General features: G+C 51.0%; 6 protein-coding genes across 6 annotated transcripts; 5 read left to right on the plus strand and 1 right to left on the minus strand.

The window, feature by feature from the left end:
- Window positions 1-501: 501 nt before the first annotated feature.
- On the plus strand, window positions 502-2,206 carry LTR84_002896 (uncharacterized protein; the record flags this gene model as incomplete). Its single annotated transcript, XM_064846496.1, has 4 exons — window positions 502-616; window positions 673-875; window positions 928-1,426; window positions 1,482-2,206. The coding sequence occupies 4 exons, from the start codon at window positions 502-504 to the stop codon at window positions 2,204-2,206; spliced, it is 1,542 nt and encodes a 513-aa protein (XP_064706106.1).
- A 1,103-nt stretch (window positions 2,207-3,309) lies between these two features.
- Window positions 3,310-4,431, plus strand: LTR84_002897 (uncharacterized protein; the record flags this gene model as incomplete). Its single annotated transcript, XM_064846497.1, has 1 exon — window positions 3,310-4,431. One exon carries the CDS (start codon window positions 3,310-3,312, stop codon window positions 4,429-4,431), a length of 1,122 nt encoding a protein of 373 aa, XP_064706107.1.
- A 1,154-nt stretch (window positions 4,432-5,585) lies between these two features.
- LTR84_002898 (uncharacterized protein) lies at window positions 5,586-7,551 on the plus strand (the record flags this gene model as incomplete). The annotated part of the gene is made up of 4 exons (XM_064846498.1): window positions 5,586-6,133; window positions 6,261-6,521; window positions 6,569-6,843; window positions 6,893-7,551. The coding sequence occupies 4 exons, from the start codon at window positions 5,586-5,588 to the stop codon at window positions 7,549-7,551; spliced, it is 1,743 nt and encodes a 580-aa protein (XP_064706108.1).
- Window positions 7,552-8,244: 693 nt separating this feature from the next.
- Window positions 8,245-9,696, plus strand: LTR84_002899 (uncharacterized protein; the record flags this gene model as incomplete). Its single annotated transcript, XM_064846499.1, has 1 exon — window positions 8,245-9,696. One exon carries the CDS (start codon window positions 8,245-8,247, stop codon window positions 9,694-9,696), a length of 1,452 nt encoding a protein of 483 aa, XP_064706109.1.
- Window positions 9,697-10,168: 472 nt separating this feature from the next.
- CYP1 (heme binding) lies at window positions 10,169-10,723 on the plus strand (the record flags this gene model as incomplete). The annotated part of the gene is made up of 2 exons (XM_064846500.1): window positions 10,169-10,201; window positions 10,268-10,723. The coding sequence occupies 2 exons, from the start codon at window positions 10,169-10,171 to the stop codon at window positions 10,721-10,723; spliced, it is 489 nt and encodes a 162-aa protein (XP_064706110.1).
- A 1,932-nt stretch (window positions 10,724-12,655) lies between these two features.
- INDA1_1 (Amino-acid permease inda1) lies at window positions 12,656-14,619 on the minus strand (the record flags this gene model as incomplete). Its single annotated transcript, XM_064846501.1, has 5 exons — window positions 12,656-13,045; window positions 13,106-13,529; window positions 13,585-14,039; window positions 14,090-14,385; window positions 14,451-14,619. 5 exons carry the CDS (start codon window positions 14,617-14,619, stop codon window positions 12,656-12,658), a joined length of 1,734 nt encoding a protein of 577 aa, XP_064706111.1.
- Between the last annotated feature and the right edge of the window lie 2,797 nt (window positions 14,620-17,416).

Genomic DNA, 17,416 nt, shown 5'->3' on the forward strand with positions numbered 1-17,416 from the left:
GGCTCCCGACTGTTATTCTTTCCTTCTGACTTGTGCCTTTAACCTGGCCTGCCAACAAAGACCCTAAATCTGTACCAAGTCCGATTCCTGGGTCCGCCCAAGACCAAGGTTCCCAGTCTTCGGTTACCAATTGCGCTCTTCAGACAGGCGCCACCCACCACCCACCACGCCTTCTACGCACCATACCACCAACCAAGCTAATCCTCCTTCTCCTACAGAAGCAAAACGGTCCACTCTTCACACATCAAATATCTTCGACTGTTTTCACACCGACCTTTGGTCAAACGACTTCCGCCAGCAATTCCTGCCTGCCAGCGCTGGCAGCAGGCAGCATCTGCTTTTGCTTCCAAGCTCCAAGGATTTTGTCAGCTACTCTATGGCCACTTCTTCTTGTCGCATTTGACATCTTCTATCCAAGGACATGTCCTGGCAAGCTCCGCACCTTGTGGTCGTTTGTTGGATCTGTGGTGCTAAGGGGACACACGTTGAACGTCGCATGTCATGACGGCCACCCTGCCCCAGGGTCTGATCAGTCCTGCGCCAAATGATCAGATATCTTTTGGACAAGATTCGACAGATCTCGACAATCAAGAAATCCTTCGTCGGTTTTGGAGAGGTCAGTTCGCTATGCAATGAGACCTTGTGGGTATTGAGAATTGACTGTCACTACAGTCTATGCAATCCAAAGTGATGCAACCCGCGACAATGCAAGTGTCCGGGCTCGCAATCTCTTCTGGAGAGTCTGGAGCTGCCCCAGGCTCGCAAAATCCATCAGCAGCACCACTTTAATGAGGCTCTTGCATCGGGCGAGCCAAGACTTTGAGCTGGACTCGATAGGCGACACGATCCAGCTTCCACCTTTACCATCTCAGCTGGTAAAGCTCACGCTTCTTGTTCTTCTTGTTATGATGCTAAATTCTGACGTAGGAGTCTCGAAATTCACCAGAATTTTTGCCTCAAACATCACTGCTAGCTTCGGATTCCAGTGCAATCCGAGATCCAAGGTCTTCTCTACAAACTTTCAGATTTCCCCTCTCTAGTGATTCCAAAGAGCAGCGAATTCAGCAACAACGTCGCCAGCTACCAACACCCCCCTCCGCCTCTGGCCACCAATCCGAAAATACTTCGGGTTCGACATCAAACACCACCTCAGAATCAGGTTCAAGGCCCTCATTGACCAGATCTGCTAGTAGCGGTCGGCCACGGCTTCCGGTCCTTGCTGCCGCTGGCAAATCAAGGACTAGGCCTCTTCTACCTCGTCGAAAATCCAGCACCCCAAAATCACCGAATATTTCCAATCCCCCAAAGTCGCCCAAAGCGAGTTTTGAGAAGAGCGGAGCTAGTCAGATGATACAAGCAGGCCCAACTGCAAGTCTGGTGCAAACGGGTCCAGGGGAACCAACATCTGGGCTTCTCAAAACTCCTTGTAAGCTTACATCCAAATGCTTCCTTTTCATCATGTTACTAACCGGATTCAATAGCAACAAGTACTGGGACTGCATTCGCGCTGCCTTCTGCGTCTTCTTGGCAGAGCGTTGATTCAACTACAGAAAGTCGAAAACTAGCAACAACAGCTCCTCAACCTACACTTGGTGACTTAGTTGACCCTAGATTCAGAGTGAAATTCGTGGAGAGCCAAAAGAAGTTGTCGAGTGTTACAAACCTCGCAGGCCTTGGAAAAGTCAAGAAAAGTATGAGTACTGTAAGATTTGCAGACGAGACCCCGGAGGTCGCTGGCAAGGGGAAGGAAAGGGAGATACTTGCTTCTTCCCCCGAAGATGTTCAAGCTGGTCCCTCCCAGATGAGGCCCGCGATCAAAACAATCGAACAGCGACGAAATCGGTCCGGTCATCGTGATGATGAAAACGACAATGTGGACGAAGATGAGGACGAAGACGAGGATGATGATGATGACGAGGATGACAATCTGCAGATGGTTCTTCCCAGAACCAAAAGTCAGCTTAGTCTCCTGATTCAGCATAAACGAGATCAGACGGGGAGTCAGGATTTAGGGCCCGCATCTTCACCTGAGACGGTTGTCAAGCCGAAAATCAAGGACAAGACTAAGGAGGAAGAGCTCTTATCGATGGGGCAAAGGGACGGCGTCACGAAGGCAGGCGGGGTGCAGATTCCTCGACAGCAGAGAGTGATTGGGCGCGACGGTCCTGAAGACCTCTCGTCCTCGAGCCCGGAACCATTGTTCTGATCTCCTGGCAAACAAGCTGAAGTGGTTGACTTGGTTTGATCACCCCGAGCTTTATCTCATTTGTATCACAACATCATATCACGAAGAGACGGCCGATCCACTTGTACTTTTACCCATACGCACACAGACACATATTCTTTTCCTCAAAGCGAAGTGAAACTGGGTGCAGGAACAAATATTGGCCATGGAATGTCCAGCATTGGCGTTGGTTCGGACCTATGCATTAACAGTCTTGTCCTTGGTTAGAAAAACCGAGAAACAAGCATCGTATACCTCAACAACGGTGCCTTATCAAGTACCTGTTCCGATGACATCCTCTCTCATTGTTTCTGCTTTTCTCGGTCGTTCTGTTGTCATGTCAATGCAGTGAGCACAGGATTGCCAACAATATTACACTAGGTGAGATCAGTTCAGTAAGGGCTGCAAGTCTGCTTGACACGCTCATGGCGAGAGCATTCTTAGTCAACTCTTGACTCCCCTACCGTTCACCCAGTACATCCAGCTTGTCCAGGGTCGAAGATACTGCCCATGCTGCTCACAAGATGACATTTTGACCACCAGGCACCTGAATACATCACTATAACACCAATGACTGCCTGGTTATCGTCAAGTTTGTTTGACTTCCATTGTGCGCGTAATAGACCGAACCTGAAAGCGAAGACCTTGGCGCCCAGTTTTTTGGAGGGTATCAAAACAGTCAAAACAGCTAGCCCTCGTGCGTCGTACCTATTATATAATCCCCTCTTTGTCGTATTGTGATCATTCTTTGGGACCAAATGGTTATGTGCTGTACCTGCTCGGCCACGGCGATCAGCGAGGGTTTGCGGGCCTTGGATTGAGCTGGCTCCACCGTCAGATATCAGGCAACCAGTCAGGAAACGTTTGATGCATCGGCCTGATTGCCAGATCATGCATGCTCATCCGAGCACACAGGCACAGAAGGCCTTATGAGACGTTTCAAATCCAACTGAGGCTCTCTGCTGCGACATGTCTGTGGATATAAGGCCCGCGCTTTCCTGAAACATGATCGCTGTCTCTCTTCATCTTCGTTCACTGTCCCGGCGGTTCGACAGAACACACTCCTTAAGTCAACTGTTGTGATCATGTTGTCGTCGATGAGCGCTTTGCCTGAAGGGTCTCTGGTTCTTCTCACCGGAGCGACCAGTTTTCTCTCCACACACATCATCCAGCAGTTACTGCGCCGAGGCTACCGAGTGCGTGGCACGGTGCGAGATCGTGCAAGGGCGGGATGGCTGGTTGACGATCTGTTCAAGAACGAGACTTCCAGTGGAGCATTCGAACTGGCGGTCGTGGAAGACATGGCGGTAGCCCACGCCTTCGACGAAGCGGCACGTGGTGTCACTGGCATCGTCCACGTGGCCACCGACGTGAGTTGGTCGGGCGATCCGAATGTTGTCATCCCACCTTCTCTCGCGGGGATGAAGAATGTGCTGGAGGCTGCGGCCAAGGAAGGCTCGGTCAAGAGATTCGTGTATACATCCTCGGTCGCTGCGGCTGCGATGCCGATACCCAACACTAAATGGCACATGGACAAGACTAGCTGGAACGACTTGGCCGTTCAAATCGCTTGGGCGCCGCCTCCCTATGACGGGCGCGGACCGCTCGTATATTCGGCCGCGAAGACAGAATCGGAGAAATCGCTCTGGAAATTCGTTGGAGACGAGAACCCGCGATTTGCAGTGAACACTGTCCTTGCATTCCTATTCGTTGGTCCGTTATTGCACGAGAAGCAGAATCCTTCAACGGCGAGCATGATCTGGGGGATCGATAGTGGAAATACAGCCTTCCACTTGGATGTACAAAGCAGTGAGTTCACATCATTTCGGGAAAGGGAAACCATTCTGTGTTCGCTGACGAAATCTAATTTCGCTGACCTAGTGGCATACATCGACATCGCCGACGTTGCAAACCTACACGTGGCGGCGCTTCTCGACCCCACCGTCAACAACGAGAGGATTCAGGCATGGGATGAGACTAATACTTGGGACAAATTTGTTTCGGCTTTCCAGAAGATTCGTCCCGAGAAGTCCTTTTCTGGTCTCCCGGAAGGAGTAACGATGCTGGGCACAGTGGACAATAAGCTCGGGAAAGATCTCCTCAAGAAGTGGACTGGGCAGGACGACTGGATCAGTGTGGAGGAGAGTATCAAGCGCACTCTGGATGGGAAGAAGCCTGCACAGCTGACACTTGGCTATTCATACTAGGACTCTAGGTATTAGTGAGGAAAACCGGTTATAGATATATAGCAACGAGTGAACATTGTACTATACCACGTGCAGTTCGAGGATTGAATAATGACGAGATATAGAATTTGAATGCTCAAGATGGACGCGTCGTGGGGAACGCGTCGAACTCAGCGAGCAAAGCTTGGCATACGCAATATCACGTGGCGGCAATTGGAGAAAACTTTTGCATCAGCATTTTGCGGTTAGTTCGAGTCATACCGCTGGGGGGACTAGCTATTGCTCGATTGCCTCTTGCCACTGCTAATCAAGCACAAGTAACTCGAATTTGTCGATACTTCAAGTCCCTTACTCCAAGCCTTCATAGTATCTATGGATGACCATTTCCAACCAGAAACGAGATGCATGTATCTGGGTTTATCAGGTGACTGACTCGTGCAGGCAGGTTGGAGAAACAGAAACACGAATTTGGGCTGAGCAATCATAAAGAGGGGAAAGCCAGAGGCGCTGGCAGAGATGTGCTCCTCCAAAATTCTCCCCAGCCTATGGACATCACCGAAGCAATGCGATCGACCCACTTCTTTGGGCTTGTTCAGGGTTCAAGCTGCTTCAGGCTCAGACTTTGGCCTTTTAGGCTTAGGCGCAAAGGCTGCAGAGGCTCCCACTGCTCAGGCTCTCAGGCTCTCAGGCTCTCAGGCTCTCAGGCTCGCAGGCTCGGGCTCAGGCTGTCGGCTGGCGGTCGGCCGATGCGGTGCAAAGAAACTGAACTGCCACTCTGCAACGGCTTTGAATGGAGGTGAGGGCATGGTCACCGCAGACGAGTCTGGCTACCCTACCTACGCCTGCCAGTCACTGCACCTTACCACACTTTCAACTTCTTTCTCTGCTCACTTCATACTCGCTTCTTCATGTCGACTCTGAATACCATGCCGTCCCCTCTACTGGCAGTGCTCCTCATGCCGTCAATGTCACTTTGATTCTCTTCATTCCACCAAATTGCCTGTCACTTTTCCCGCCCTCCAGACACGCCCATTTTCTTCACCTCACACACCGGCGCGATTCCCACCAGTCTTGAACCACACTCTGATTACTTTTCACAAGCCCTGCCCGTCCTGCTTGTCATAATTCGAGGCCATCACCATCTGAAAACCTACGAATCCCCTACCACCTTCACCATGAGCCCCCGCCGCTCATCTCGTGCCCGCTCCTCACAGCAACCACCATCCGGTCCAAACCACTCCAACTCCAGCTCCTCTAACAATGGCAAAGCCGATCGTGAAGGTCGATCAATCAATGCCGCAAATTCCCCTCGTCGTCCTTCTACACAACGTTCCGAATCTCTAGACACTGTTGACCCTGGCTCGCGTGGCGAGCAACTTGCACCGCGTCGCAGTCGACGGAACGGTGAAGAGAAGGAACCCGCAACAAATCCACTGGTTGACACATACGAAGACAACGACATTGATGCCACTGAAGAGGAGGTCACCCGTTGTATATGTGAACAAGCTGAATATCCTGGTCCCTCTGCCACGATACGCCAGCAAGCCACCAGTGCAGACACCCTGACTGAAGATACTGGCAATTTCTTCGTCCAGTGTGACAGTTGCAGTGTTTGGCAGCATGGCGGTTGCATGGGTTTGCTGGCAGAGGCCCTGCTCCCTGATGAATACTACTGCGAGCTGTGCAAACCAGCGTTTCATAAAATCACAAAGAACTCAAACGGGTGAGCAAACCACTATCTTTGTTTTTGGTTCTTCCAAGACATCGTCAAGCGCTCCTACGCTATACACATCCTCCTGCTCCTGCGGGCCATTCTTCTGGTCAATGACATGCTAATAGATTGAAAACAGACTTAAATCATCCCATTACCTCCCTATCCCCGAGCCAACCTCAACACGCTCCTCACCACCTTCTTCTACCCAAGACCCGTTGACGAAGAAAGACAGTAAAACACAGCCCACTGAAAACACCAAGAGAAGAGCCACCATGAACAGCCGGAGTACCTTTGAGGAAGAGATGTTTGCAAAGGTTATCGAAGACAGTAAATCACTCGGAAGAGTGGCACGAGCCTATGCTACTATGAAACGTGCTTATGAGGAGTCGGAAAATGAGTATGCAAGTCCAAAAGAGAGAATGATCCTGTGCTAATGCCCATCAGTACTACCCGCAGAAACGCGAAACGCCCACGCACCGGTTCCAAGTCCTCATCGACGGTGTCCAAGCGTAGCGAGTCTCCAGAACCAACGCTGGATGACGCGGCAAGTAAAGGAACCAACACACACCAATCCTCAAATCAGGGCTCGCGTCGAGCGCCCCCCTCAAGGACCAATCGAGACAAGGAGATGCGGGACAAACAGAAAGAACAACAAGCAGCACTACGTGCGGAAGCTGCTAGCAAAAGGAATGCTCGATCCGAACGAAGAAGAGGCGATGGTATGTCGAGACATTCTGTCCCAGCTTGAGGTGCCGCTAACATGCTCAGAATCTCCTCCCCCATCCCCAAGCGTCTCTCCTTCAAAAGCTGCACAAGCTGTGCAAGGCAATGGAAAACCAAAAGCAGACACTCCACCTTCTGGACGGTCTAGTAACAACCGCAAGACGGGACGCCCGCCGGCGAGAAGAGTGAGACTTGCCAGGAATCAGTACACTCGGGATAATGGTAATGGCGATGACACCTCAACTCCCTCAAGGGATGTAGGACATGATACCAACGGACATGGAGTGTCTCCTAATGGAGCGAGCGGTATTAATGGCGAAAGCGGGCGCAGTTCGAAAGCCAAAACACACCCTGCACGGACCAGTCTTAACGAAATGAAACGGCGTGTTGCTGCCATCCTGGAGTTTGTGGGTCATATGCAGACCGAGAGAGGATCTCAATCTCAGCATTCAAGTGGGAGTGTCAGCGCAAAGGGTGCAAACACGCCCAATGGAACCAAAGGATCGACGTCCCATCTACCTACAGCGACGCTAGTCCGAGCAGTCGAGGCAGGATTGAAAGAGTCAAAGTCCAACGAAGAAGATGGGACGCTTCACTTGACCAACGAGCGAGACTTCACATCGATGGGGAGTGCTGAAATGATGGAGACTTTGACCAAGGAGTTGGTGATGTGGCAGACAGCATATGGGACCTATTCGAGGTGATTGTTTGACCAGCAAAAGGTTGATACCCCGGCTGCAGCGCAGTATGGCTGGCAGCACACGATACTTGAGACGGATTTCACGAATTGCAAAAATGGGAAGGGCATGATGCAAATAGCATAAAGGTGGTCTAGAATATGTGTGCAGACGACTACTCAATGACAGCATGAAACGGAGTTTTCCCTACGAGACGGATGTCTCTCTACTTGAATGCCCAGGATGCTGTTAGGTTAGTAATACATCAAATCTTTCTACGAAGTATTGAAGCCGAAGGGGCAGGTGGATCTCTCGTCAGTTGAATCCTTCGGAGTGCTTGTAACCATAATTCGATGCTTGCAATTTGAAAGCAAGCATGAGTTTGATATTACAACCAATACCGAGTAATTCTGCCTGATCTTGAAGGCAGCTAGATGCTTATCGACTCCCCTGATTCGGTCAGAATTCCACTTTTTTTTGATGTGGGCGATAGACCAAGCACCTATCAAGCAAGGCCACCTGATTTGGCTGACAATAATGGCTTACTATGCTGCTCGGCCGAATCACCGCCACCGCCCGGCGGATTGTAGTACCGGTCCATATCAGCCATCATCTCTGGCTCACCACATCCTACAACTTTCTCCCTTTCTGGTATGCTAGTACACTCTCTGGACCTCACAATCTGCCGCGACCATTCGGAAGTAAGTATTGTCGACAGACATGGCGACTACAAGCCCAGCAGTCGCGGGGTCTACTGTTGTGGAACTGAAGCGTCCCGCACCAACGACCAGTAATAGTGGCCCTCAGTCAACGAAAAAGAAACCCTACGTGCGTCAACTCACCGACAAGCGGCGCGAGCAGAACAGACGCGCCCAGAAGATCTACCGTGAGAAACTAAGGAAGAGGCTTGAAGACCTCGAGGAGCAAGCTGCCGCCACTGGCACGACCAGTACCAGTAGTTCGAGTGCCCTCGGAACGCCTGCCTCGAGGTCCACGGTAAATCATGTCCCAATAAGAGGATCGTCCCGGCAGGAGACAAGTGGCTTAGATGTCGCGCCACTTGTCGCTGCAGGAGACAAGGCTGCAGAGTACTTGAACTCTCGGATGATCAGGATCGAAGACGCCTTTCTCGCCGCGGGCGATCTTCCTATATCTCATAATCCGCTCACGATCGGAGTCCAGTTTGATGTGATTCCTAGTCCACCGGCGTCGGAACCAGAGCCGGAGCCGACGCCAGAATCCATTCATACACATGACGACTATGGAGACCTCGATCTTCGACCCATCTGGCCAATGCCCCCTCGCAAGGGTAATAGGCCATATCTCCACGACACACCTTCCTCATCATACGATCTGGCACTGACGGCAATCAGTGCACGGCGTGCGCCCAACTCCCCACGATCTTCAGTCACGTCTTCAAAGACCGTGCCGGATATCTATGCCAACAATCTTCGTTTAGTTGGCGTTGGCACCATTGAAGCATCCATTGCCGTTGGCCTATGCCTCAGGATCACGCGCTCTGCGTATATCAACGATCACCCATCCCCGTTCCCTGGATGCTGCGTCGCATTGAACAGCGATGCCGCCGGGCCGAAATCGATCGGGTACAATTTCTTCCAAACACACTTCGCCATCACAACCAAGCTGTCCGAGCATATCAGCGGCGTGAGGGGCGCGCTGAGGCCGTCGCCAGCGCAGATGATGAATCCACATCCTTGCTACCTCGACTGCATCGTGTTCCCATACTTCCGGGATCAGACAGTGCAGGCGTCGATGCAGGGTATCCTAGACCATGAGCAGTTGTTCTTGGATATATTTCATGGAGGTCTCGTGTGCTGGGGCGGCGCCTCAGACATGGCCAAGTCCCGCCGAGCTCGCAAGCGTCAGATGAGTGATAATGTCGCCTGGAGTACCCGCAGCTGGGAGGCCAAGAAGTGGTTCCTCCGTAAGTACAGCTGGTTGATCGGGACCGAGGAAGACGAAGACAAGAGAGGTGACGCTGACGGGATCTGGAAGAGCAGCCGTTGGTGGTGGAATATGAGAGGCGATGTTGACAGTGAGGATGATGGGGATGACAGTGGAAATGGGGAAGACGATGATGGAGAGGACCCCTTTGTTGTGGAGAATACGATACCGATTGAATTTAAATGGGGGGAGATGGGGGCATCATGAAGATTTACCTCGTGTATCAATGTATCAACACTTCCGAGCTTCGGTTAACAATATCTGACGATATTTGACGGCATTCCTCGAAGTCATATTGGTGTGAATCTATGCCTGTTGGATGAGGCCTTTGAAATTCCCATCGACACATTGTCGCGAGCCTTGATCCGTTACCAGCGAGCTCATGACACTTGATCCCATAAAATCCAGTACGTAGTAAGCTCATCTTCTAGTTAAAGAACTACAAGCATCCAGCCGTTGTTCATGTACCTACCTGGGTAGGTATGTTCATCTCGATCTAATGGAATGCAATGATGGCCAAGATATTGGCTCAAATGACCTCAAAAAGATGTCATTCTAAACACGTCATTCTTGCCCACCACGACCGAGGCAATTCTCGAATATTTTTGGAATCTCAGATCTCTCAGTTGTCCCGTACCTCGATCACATAGAAGTCAATACTATAATACCTCTTTCCAATATGTCGACCGATGTTGTACTTGAGACCACGATGGTCAGTGTCATTCAACCCCCACCTACTGAAAGTTTCCCAGTCCGCTAACCCCTCATTCACCCACAGGGCGCCATCACCGTCGAGCTATACAACGAGCACGCGCCCAAGACATGCAAGAATTTCTCCACACTAGCACAGCGAGGGTACTACAACAACGTCATCTTCCACCGCATCATCCTGGACTTCATGGTGCAGACGGGCGATCCGACGGGCACTGGACGCGGCGGAGCCAGCATTTACGGCGAGAAGTTCGCAGATGAGATTCACGCCTCGCTCAAGCATACCGGCGCCGGCATCTTGAGCATGGCCAACAGTGGCAAAGACACCAACGGCAGCCAGTTCTTCATCACCTTGGCTCCGACCCCGTGGTTGGATGGGAAACACACCATCTTCGGGAGGGTCAAGAGTGGCATGAAGGTCGTCCAGAGGATGGGTCTGGTCAAGACGAATAGTGATGATCGTCCCTTGGAGGAGGTCAAGATCATTCGTGCCAAGATCCTCGAGGCTGCTGAGTCGGATTGATTTCTTGATTTCTTGATTTCTTGACCCTGATAATATGACAACCGATCAACTATTCGTGTGACCGTCGGATTGAGGCAGGAGGTCTTGCAGCCATGCCTCAAGAGATCCGTGATGGCCTCTGCCAAAACCTGGCCATTTGCGAGAAATGTGCCACTTTCGAACAGACCCAAAGACTTTTTTTACGCAGTATCAACACAGCACAAAATTGAGCTTCTGAAATCGACTCCAAGAAGGAGGAGGGGAATGGTGCTGGCATGCTGTTTACCAATGCTCAATGCCCACCCCGTTATCGAAATTTAGGCCAGATATATTCATCAAGGCCGTCATCTACGCTGGCCCTGCAAGGCCCAAACGAGCCACAAGCCAAAGTCGACTCAAATCAAAACGGCTCAGCATACACTCCCACCCACCAGATGTCGCTTTCGAAGGCTCGTCATAATTCTTGATCAAGACGCTAAATCTCGCTTCTCTCGCTAACTGTTCAACCACCAGCTCCTGCGACACCTCCGGGAATCAATTGGATTTCAACAGAACCACTCAATCATACAGCAGGATGTACCGAAAATTCTCATTCCACTCTTTTCCGCTGAATATGCCGAGTTCTCCTCCACCTTGCAAGGCCTAGCAAGATCATCAGCCCACCGCAGAACTCGCGAACAACGCGACGAAGAGCCGAGTCGAATTGCTCAATCATAACAGGGTCATTCTGCACGTTTTGCTCTGCGCAGGTTGATTACATGCGGTGACAGCTCTCGGGATGAGATACATAAGTATCTCGCTCTGGAGATCCCTTGACATGGACTCTCGTCGACATGAATATCCTCCACAATGCTCAGCTCTCCAACCACGTATACAGAAGAGACGGTAGAATATAATTTCTTCATTGTCGAAAACCGTATTCACATCGGAACATTTCCGACAGAGCATGGCATCAGAATTTTCAAACACCAATTTCATGCCCAAGGGCTATCCCAGCTTTAAAAGTTCCATCTTCGTCTCGCGGTATGGTATGCACTCAACGAGTAGGTTAGCCCAGTACCGGACTGGTATTCTCTCCCAAAGGCAGCGGAGACTGAGTGGGCCCCCAGCGGTGTCCCTGGTGGACTTATGTTACAGACGCACGAACGGATCGGGTATAGCCCGTCGAGGTATCGATCTAGGTACCTAGCTACATTAGGTACCCATGGTTCCGAGTCCTAGTATACGGATGGTGCCCACGGATACCCACGGGCTTTTCGAGACCCACGACCCACGACCCACGACGCGCGATTCACGAGCACGCTTGCCGCTTCGGGTGTTCGGGGCTCGGCAGGTTGCGTCGGTGGGGTCTACGTTTGATGAAACGAGTGTTTTCTTTCTTTTTTCTGCCGATGTTGCAGATGCGCAGCGGGGCTGAATGATCGTCTCGCTGATGTGATCGGGGAGTCCGGCCAATCCGCTGGATGGTTCGTCGATAGAGATTAATATGATATTTTCTTCCCTCTATCTATCGCGTGGTTGCACACTAGATATTGTTTGTAGCATGGAGCAGGCAACTAAAGCGGAGAATGGCGAGGGAATGGTTGATATTAAATGGCAACGAAGGCAGGATGGTCTTGGATAGCCGTTAAATTTAAGGGAAAAGAATTGTTTTTTTGATATCATCTCATCTCCGCGTTAACAGACGCTAGGGGGGTATGGCATACTATCAAAAGTCTCTGTTGCTGATACAAAAGAGCATCTCGTCCAACTCTGTCTGGGAAGAAAATGGTATACTAATATACTGCACGTAACTTCCTTGATCTTCCTCAGACGTGATGCAAAAGTCGCGCCAAATTATATGAGAGAGCGGTGATATAGCACAGTGTGTGTGCCATACACTCACTTCCCCACTTCCTCGACAGTTTGTATGTAGTAGGGGTATCCATCTCTTTTGGGCGTGATTGCTGCTGCTTAGAAGACAGCAGAAAGAGCACGTCTCCACGCAGGCCAAGTCGCAACTTGGCGTCTGTAAGCGTTGATAGTGTCCCAGTCGTGCTCACGGCGGCCGGTGTCGAGATCGATATCGGCCAGTCTGACCCAGCCCTTGCGCTTCCAGACGTAGCCAACAACCCAGAAGAAGAGGACGACAGGGAGAGCGAGATAGGCCTTGAAGAAACCTTCAGCATCGTTGAGGTCGCTGGTGAATGGAGGAGCGATTGCGACGAAGAATTGCGCTGCCAGAGCGATGATGACGAGGAAGATACTGATCCATGATCCAGTAACACCGAAGAGGGCTTGGAATGGGATCTCGTCCAGGGTGCGGCCTTGGAGCTTCCATGCTGCTCGGAAACGGATATGTGCCTGAAGGTGATGTTAGAAATATTCAATCGGAGACGGAGGATCCAAGAGCTAGGGACTTACCACGAGGATGGAGCCCCATGTGAAGAGGGCTGCAAGACCAGAAAGGGCAAGGAGCCAGTCGAAGACAACACCACCAGTTGATGCAAGGATGACATATGCAAGAGCACCAAAGGCCAAGTTGATGACGACAGACCAGAGAGGTCGACCAGATCGGTCAATGTATGCAAAGATCTTTGGTGCGTACCCTTGCTGAGCAAGTGCAGTCAGAGTTCGCGAGCCACCGTAAACGCAGGAGACACCGATGGAAACCACAGATACGAGAATGACCACGTTCATGAAGCTGTCATAGCCAATCAGACCGGCGTCTTTGAGAGGAAGGACGAAAGGTGAGACGCCATCGGCATAAGGGTTCGACGAGTTCAAGAGGCGGTCATCAGTGGAGCTGACGAGAAGACCGACAAAGGTAAGACCGAGAATGTAGAATCTAGCAGAATTCGTCAGCTCAACACCGAATAGTAGAATATAGAGAGGGTTCTTACAGGGTAATACGCCAGAAGACCTGTTTAATGGCACTTGGAAGGGCCTTGCTGGGGTTGTGAGATTCAGCGGCCGCCAAACCAACAAGCTCAGTTCCTGCGAAAGCGAAAGCCGCAGTGACAAACACTGAGCAGAAGCCACGGAAGCCGTTCTGGAACGCACCAGGGTCGTACCAAAGGCGCGCACCCCAGTATTCGTCATAGATTCCGCTTGATGGGCCACCACCGCAGATCAGAACGATGGCTACAATCATAAAGATCACAGTTGCCAGCAATTTGAATACTGCAGAAACGAATTCTTCCTCTGCGTAGCCGAGAGTGCCGAATACGTTGATGAAGATGATGAAGACCCAGAATATCGTGATCCAGACCGCAACACTAATGTCTTTATTCCAATACTGGACGGTAAACGAGCAGACGGTTAATTCGAGCGGTAGGACGATCATCCATTGTAAAACCTGCCGACGGATTAGCGCATTATCGGATGGGGGAAGGCTTTCAAACTTACGTAGTTCCAACCCATGGCAAAGCCCCAGGATGGATCGATGAAGCGGATAGAATAGGTATAGAAACCACCAGAGACAGGGTACATGACAGCAAGCTCGCCGAGAGCATAGACGACGTTGAAGATCATAGCACCGGAGATCAAGAAACAGATGAGAACCGAAGCAGGGCCACCTTTTGTCAAGGCACTTCCTGAGCCGACGAAGAAACCAGCACCGATTGAGCCACCGATAGCAATCATGTTCAAATGGCGACCCTTCATCGAGCGATCAAGCTGGGCCATTTCACCTGCATTCTCACCTGCATGATTGTTAATACGGTGTCTTGTGTGTTTGCGACCACAAAGGGGGATGGGGAGCACTCACGGCGCTGGAAACTCTTGAGATTGAGACCATTGCGAGTCATGAAATCAGTCTCGCGATTGGTCTCAAGGTTGTGATCAGTGCCTCCGATAACACTGGGTCGGCGAGGAGAGATCTCAGGTCCCTTCTCCGAGTCATGGGGAGAGACAGTGGCATGTTTAGTCTCCTCCATGCTGAAAGACGTATGCAGTTGGCAACTGCGAGGATAGGATTGAGATGAAAGATGAGCGACGCAGCGCGAAGCCAGTACACAGAGAGGTGTGGGCGACGGGTTGATCAACAAACAGTCGCAAATGCTGTGAGACACAGAGCAGGGAGATTCGCGTCTTCAGGAACCCGGCACGACGACATCTTTAATACTGCCCACTCGATCGCCAGTCAGCGGCCTGATCCCTGATCGGTCCAGATAGCCATGGACAGAACAGATGCGCTTGAAGCTCCAGGATCTCCAAGCTCAGGCGACTCACACGAGCTTCCACCAGTTTGCAACTGTCATGTTATCTCGTCTCCCCCGCCTTGCAAGCTCGGGGGTGGAGTTTATTTAGGTATGGTGCCTTGGCTCAACCAGGTAAGCTAACTCTTATGAGCAGGTCCAATGGCTTGTTGCTACCACCCAAGAGATTAGGAGACTGGGCGGAGGCACAGGCTGTAAGTTGAGCCAACCATGGGCGGAAGGATGGAGCGGAGACCAGTCGGGCGCCAGTCAAGAATTAGCGAAGTCTTCACCCAGTCTTCTTAACAGAAATGAAGACCGCCGCTGAATTGCTTGCCACAACTCTTGGCCAGGACGGGCCAAGACAAGAGACAGTCTTGGCCATCGGCTTGGCATCATGCGGGCTGATGTGTCGCCCCAAGGTCTTTGGAAGCATTCCAGAACATCTCCGTCTCCATGCTTCCTACCACCCGTCGGAAAGGAGCGTGTGGGTCGCCAAAAAAGTTAGCTCGTTCAACACGAGTACGACCCCGCGAAAGGAGAGCAAGAAGCAATATTCGAGGTTCCGTGATGTTGGTAGAGAGACGGGTATCGACGGTTGTGCTGGATCAAATTCCAATTCCGCTGTATTTGCAAATTGGTTGCCAAGACTCGCCTAATGTCTGGGGAGGAGGCATGATGATGTCAGTGGTTGAAATTCAGGAGGGCGCCTGCACACCAGTGTTGATAACTGTAAGATTCTTCAAAAGGCTCATGCGATTGAGAGCGAGATACACATCGTGGAATCAGTTTTTGAATCAATCAGAATGCGAGCAGTTATCAATTGCCTCACGGGGTTGTGGTGGATTGCCAAGGCAGAGTGATTGGCAATAGTTCTTTCTGATCATATGGGTACGATGGAGACGGTGTTTTGGAAAAGTAGTCAGACTCATGGCGTATAAGACAGGGCTTCGGTGGCCGCCATGTGGATCTCAAGGGTTCCTTGAATTTGATCAACGTCGCATTGACAAGACCTTGCCAATGTGTGCTTGATGGACTGGGCTCGACTGGGCCGCCTGGTTGGTCATGGCTTGATTACTTGCACCGGAAGTAGCCAAAGAGATGGGATCTGGAAGTTCAGGCCTCAAGCAATTCGCTCAAGCCGAGGCACAGCAGTTCGGGCGGCACGAGTGAGTGTGAGGCCATCGAAGTTGCAAGTTGCAACCACCTGATGTAAGTTCAAGTTTTGGGTGTGTAATAGATCGAAGCTGTCCCCCGAAACATCGGATATCTACCTAATAATGGCGCCCGGAGCCTAACCGCCTTAAGCTTAGAATATTCATCAACCGCCCACTACGACTAAGTAGCAATGCCTTTACATCCTCCTCAAGGATCAACTTTCCGTATCCAGACGCCCAACGTGAAGTAATCAGGTACTGCATCACATGAGAAACACCTGCGCAGACACTCCATTCAATTGTTTTTGACCGACTACATCCCACACTACGCCTTGACGTAATGAGTAACTCGTCGCATCATCAGTTTCATCTACTTGTCGAGTAGCCATGCGGGGAACGCCGAGGGCGTCGAAGGTGTCCAATCGTTAATGAAGATTGCAGATCTTGTGGTTCCCTGGCGATCTTTTTGGTGTCGAACATCGCTCGTGTGGTTTGGCCTTTGGTGGCGTGCTTGGGCCGCGAACTTGAGGTCTGAATCGTGACTTCATATCAAGCACGTCCCCTCATCCAGCATTTGACCAACAGGTGCCAGCAAGCTAGAATTTTCTCCAACTTGACCCTCCCAGTGAACCGCCAGTGAGTCAGGCATGCCATCACCTTCAGCATGTCATTGGATACTGGCTATCTCATCTGCTCCATCTACTAGATAATCAGTATGGCCGATGGCTTGAAGCGTTGAACCGAAACTGAGTGAAAATGGCTTTTGCCTATTGCCAATTTCCAAGCACTAGACCTCACCGTCTACATTCTCTTTACAACTGCACTGTGGACATCATCTTGCCCAGGTGCCACTGATGGCTTAGGAAAACACTTCTGAAGCTCACTTTTGCTCTAGATCTGGGTCACTAACTAGTCTTGGTGGTGCTGAAAAATTGTGCATCAAATGAATAACACGCGCATCACCTTACACATCTGGGTGCACTGACTTTCCGTTCATTTTGACCTTAGGAGCTGCTATAACAGAGCCTATGGAGAAAATAAGCCCACTGCGCCTCCTGCGGTACCATCAATAACAAGACGGTCGCGAGCGCACCAGGCTACCATCAGAGCAGTTTCCACCAGTTGACTCCTTCTTGCAAGGTCAAGTACGAACCCCTATTGGGTTCTATCTCAGCTATACCAGTAAATCTCCTCATCTGCTGTTGATCACAGACATAGGAGGCGAAACCAAACGACAAGAACTACCAAGGCGAATTCACCCAAGCAGGAAGCCTACTACGGTCTGTTATCCCCAGTGGCTGATCATAATCAAGATTTGATTTTTGAGGCAGTGTAGAAAAAGGTTCTCTGGGGGCTGACTATTACCGCTTTACACAATG

Source organism: Exophiala bonariae (assembly GCF_035927105.1).
Source record: "Exophiala bonariae strain CCFEE 5792 chromosome Unknown scaffold_14, whole genome shotgun sequence".
Lineage (NCBI taxonomy): Eukaryota > Fungi > Ascomycota > Eurotiomycetes > Chaetothyriales > Herpotrichiellaceae > Exophiala > Exophiala bonariae.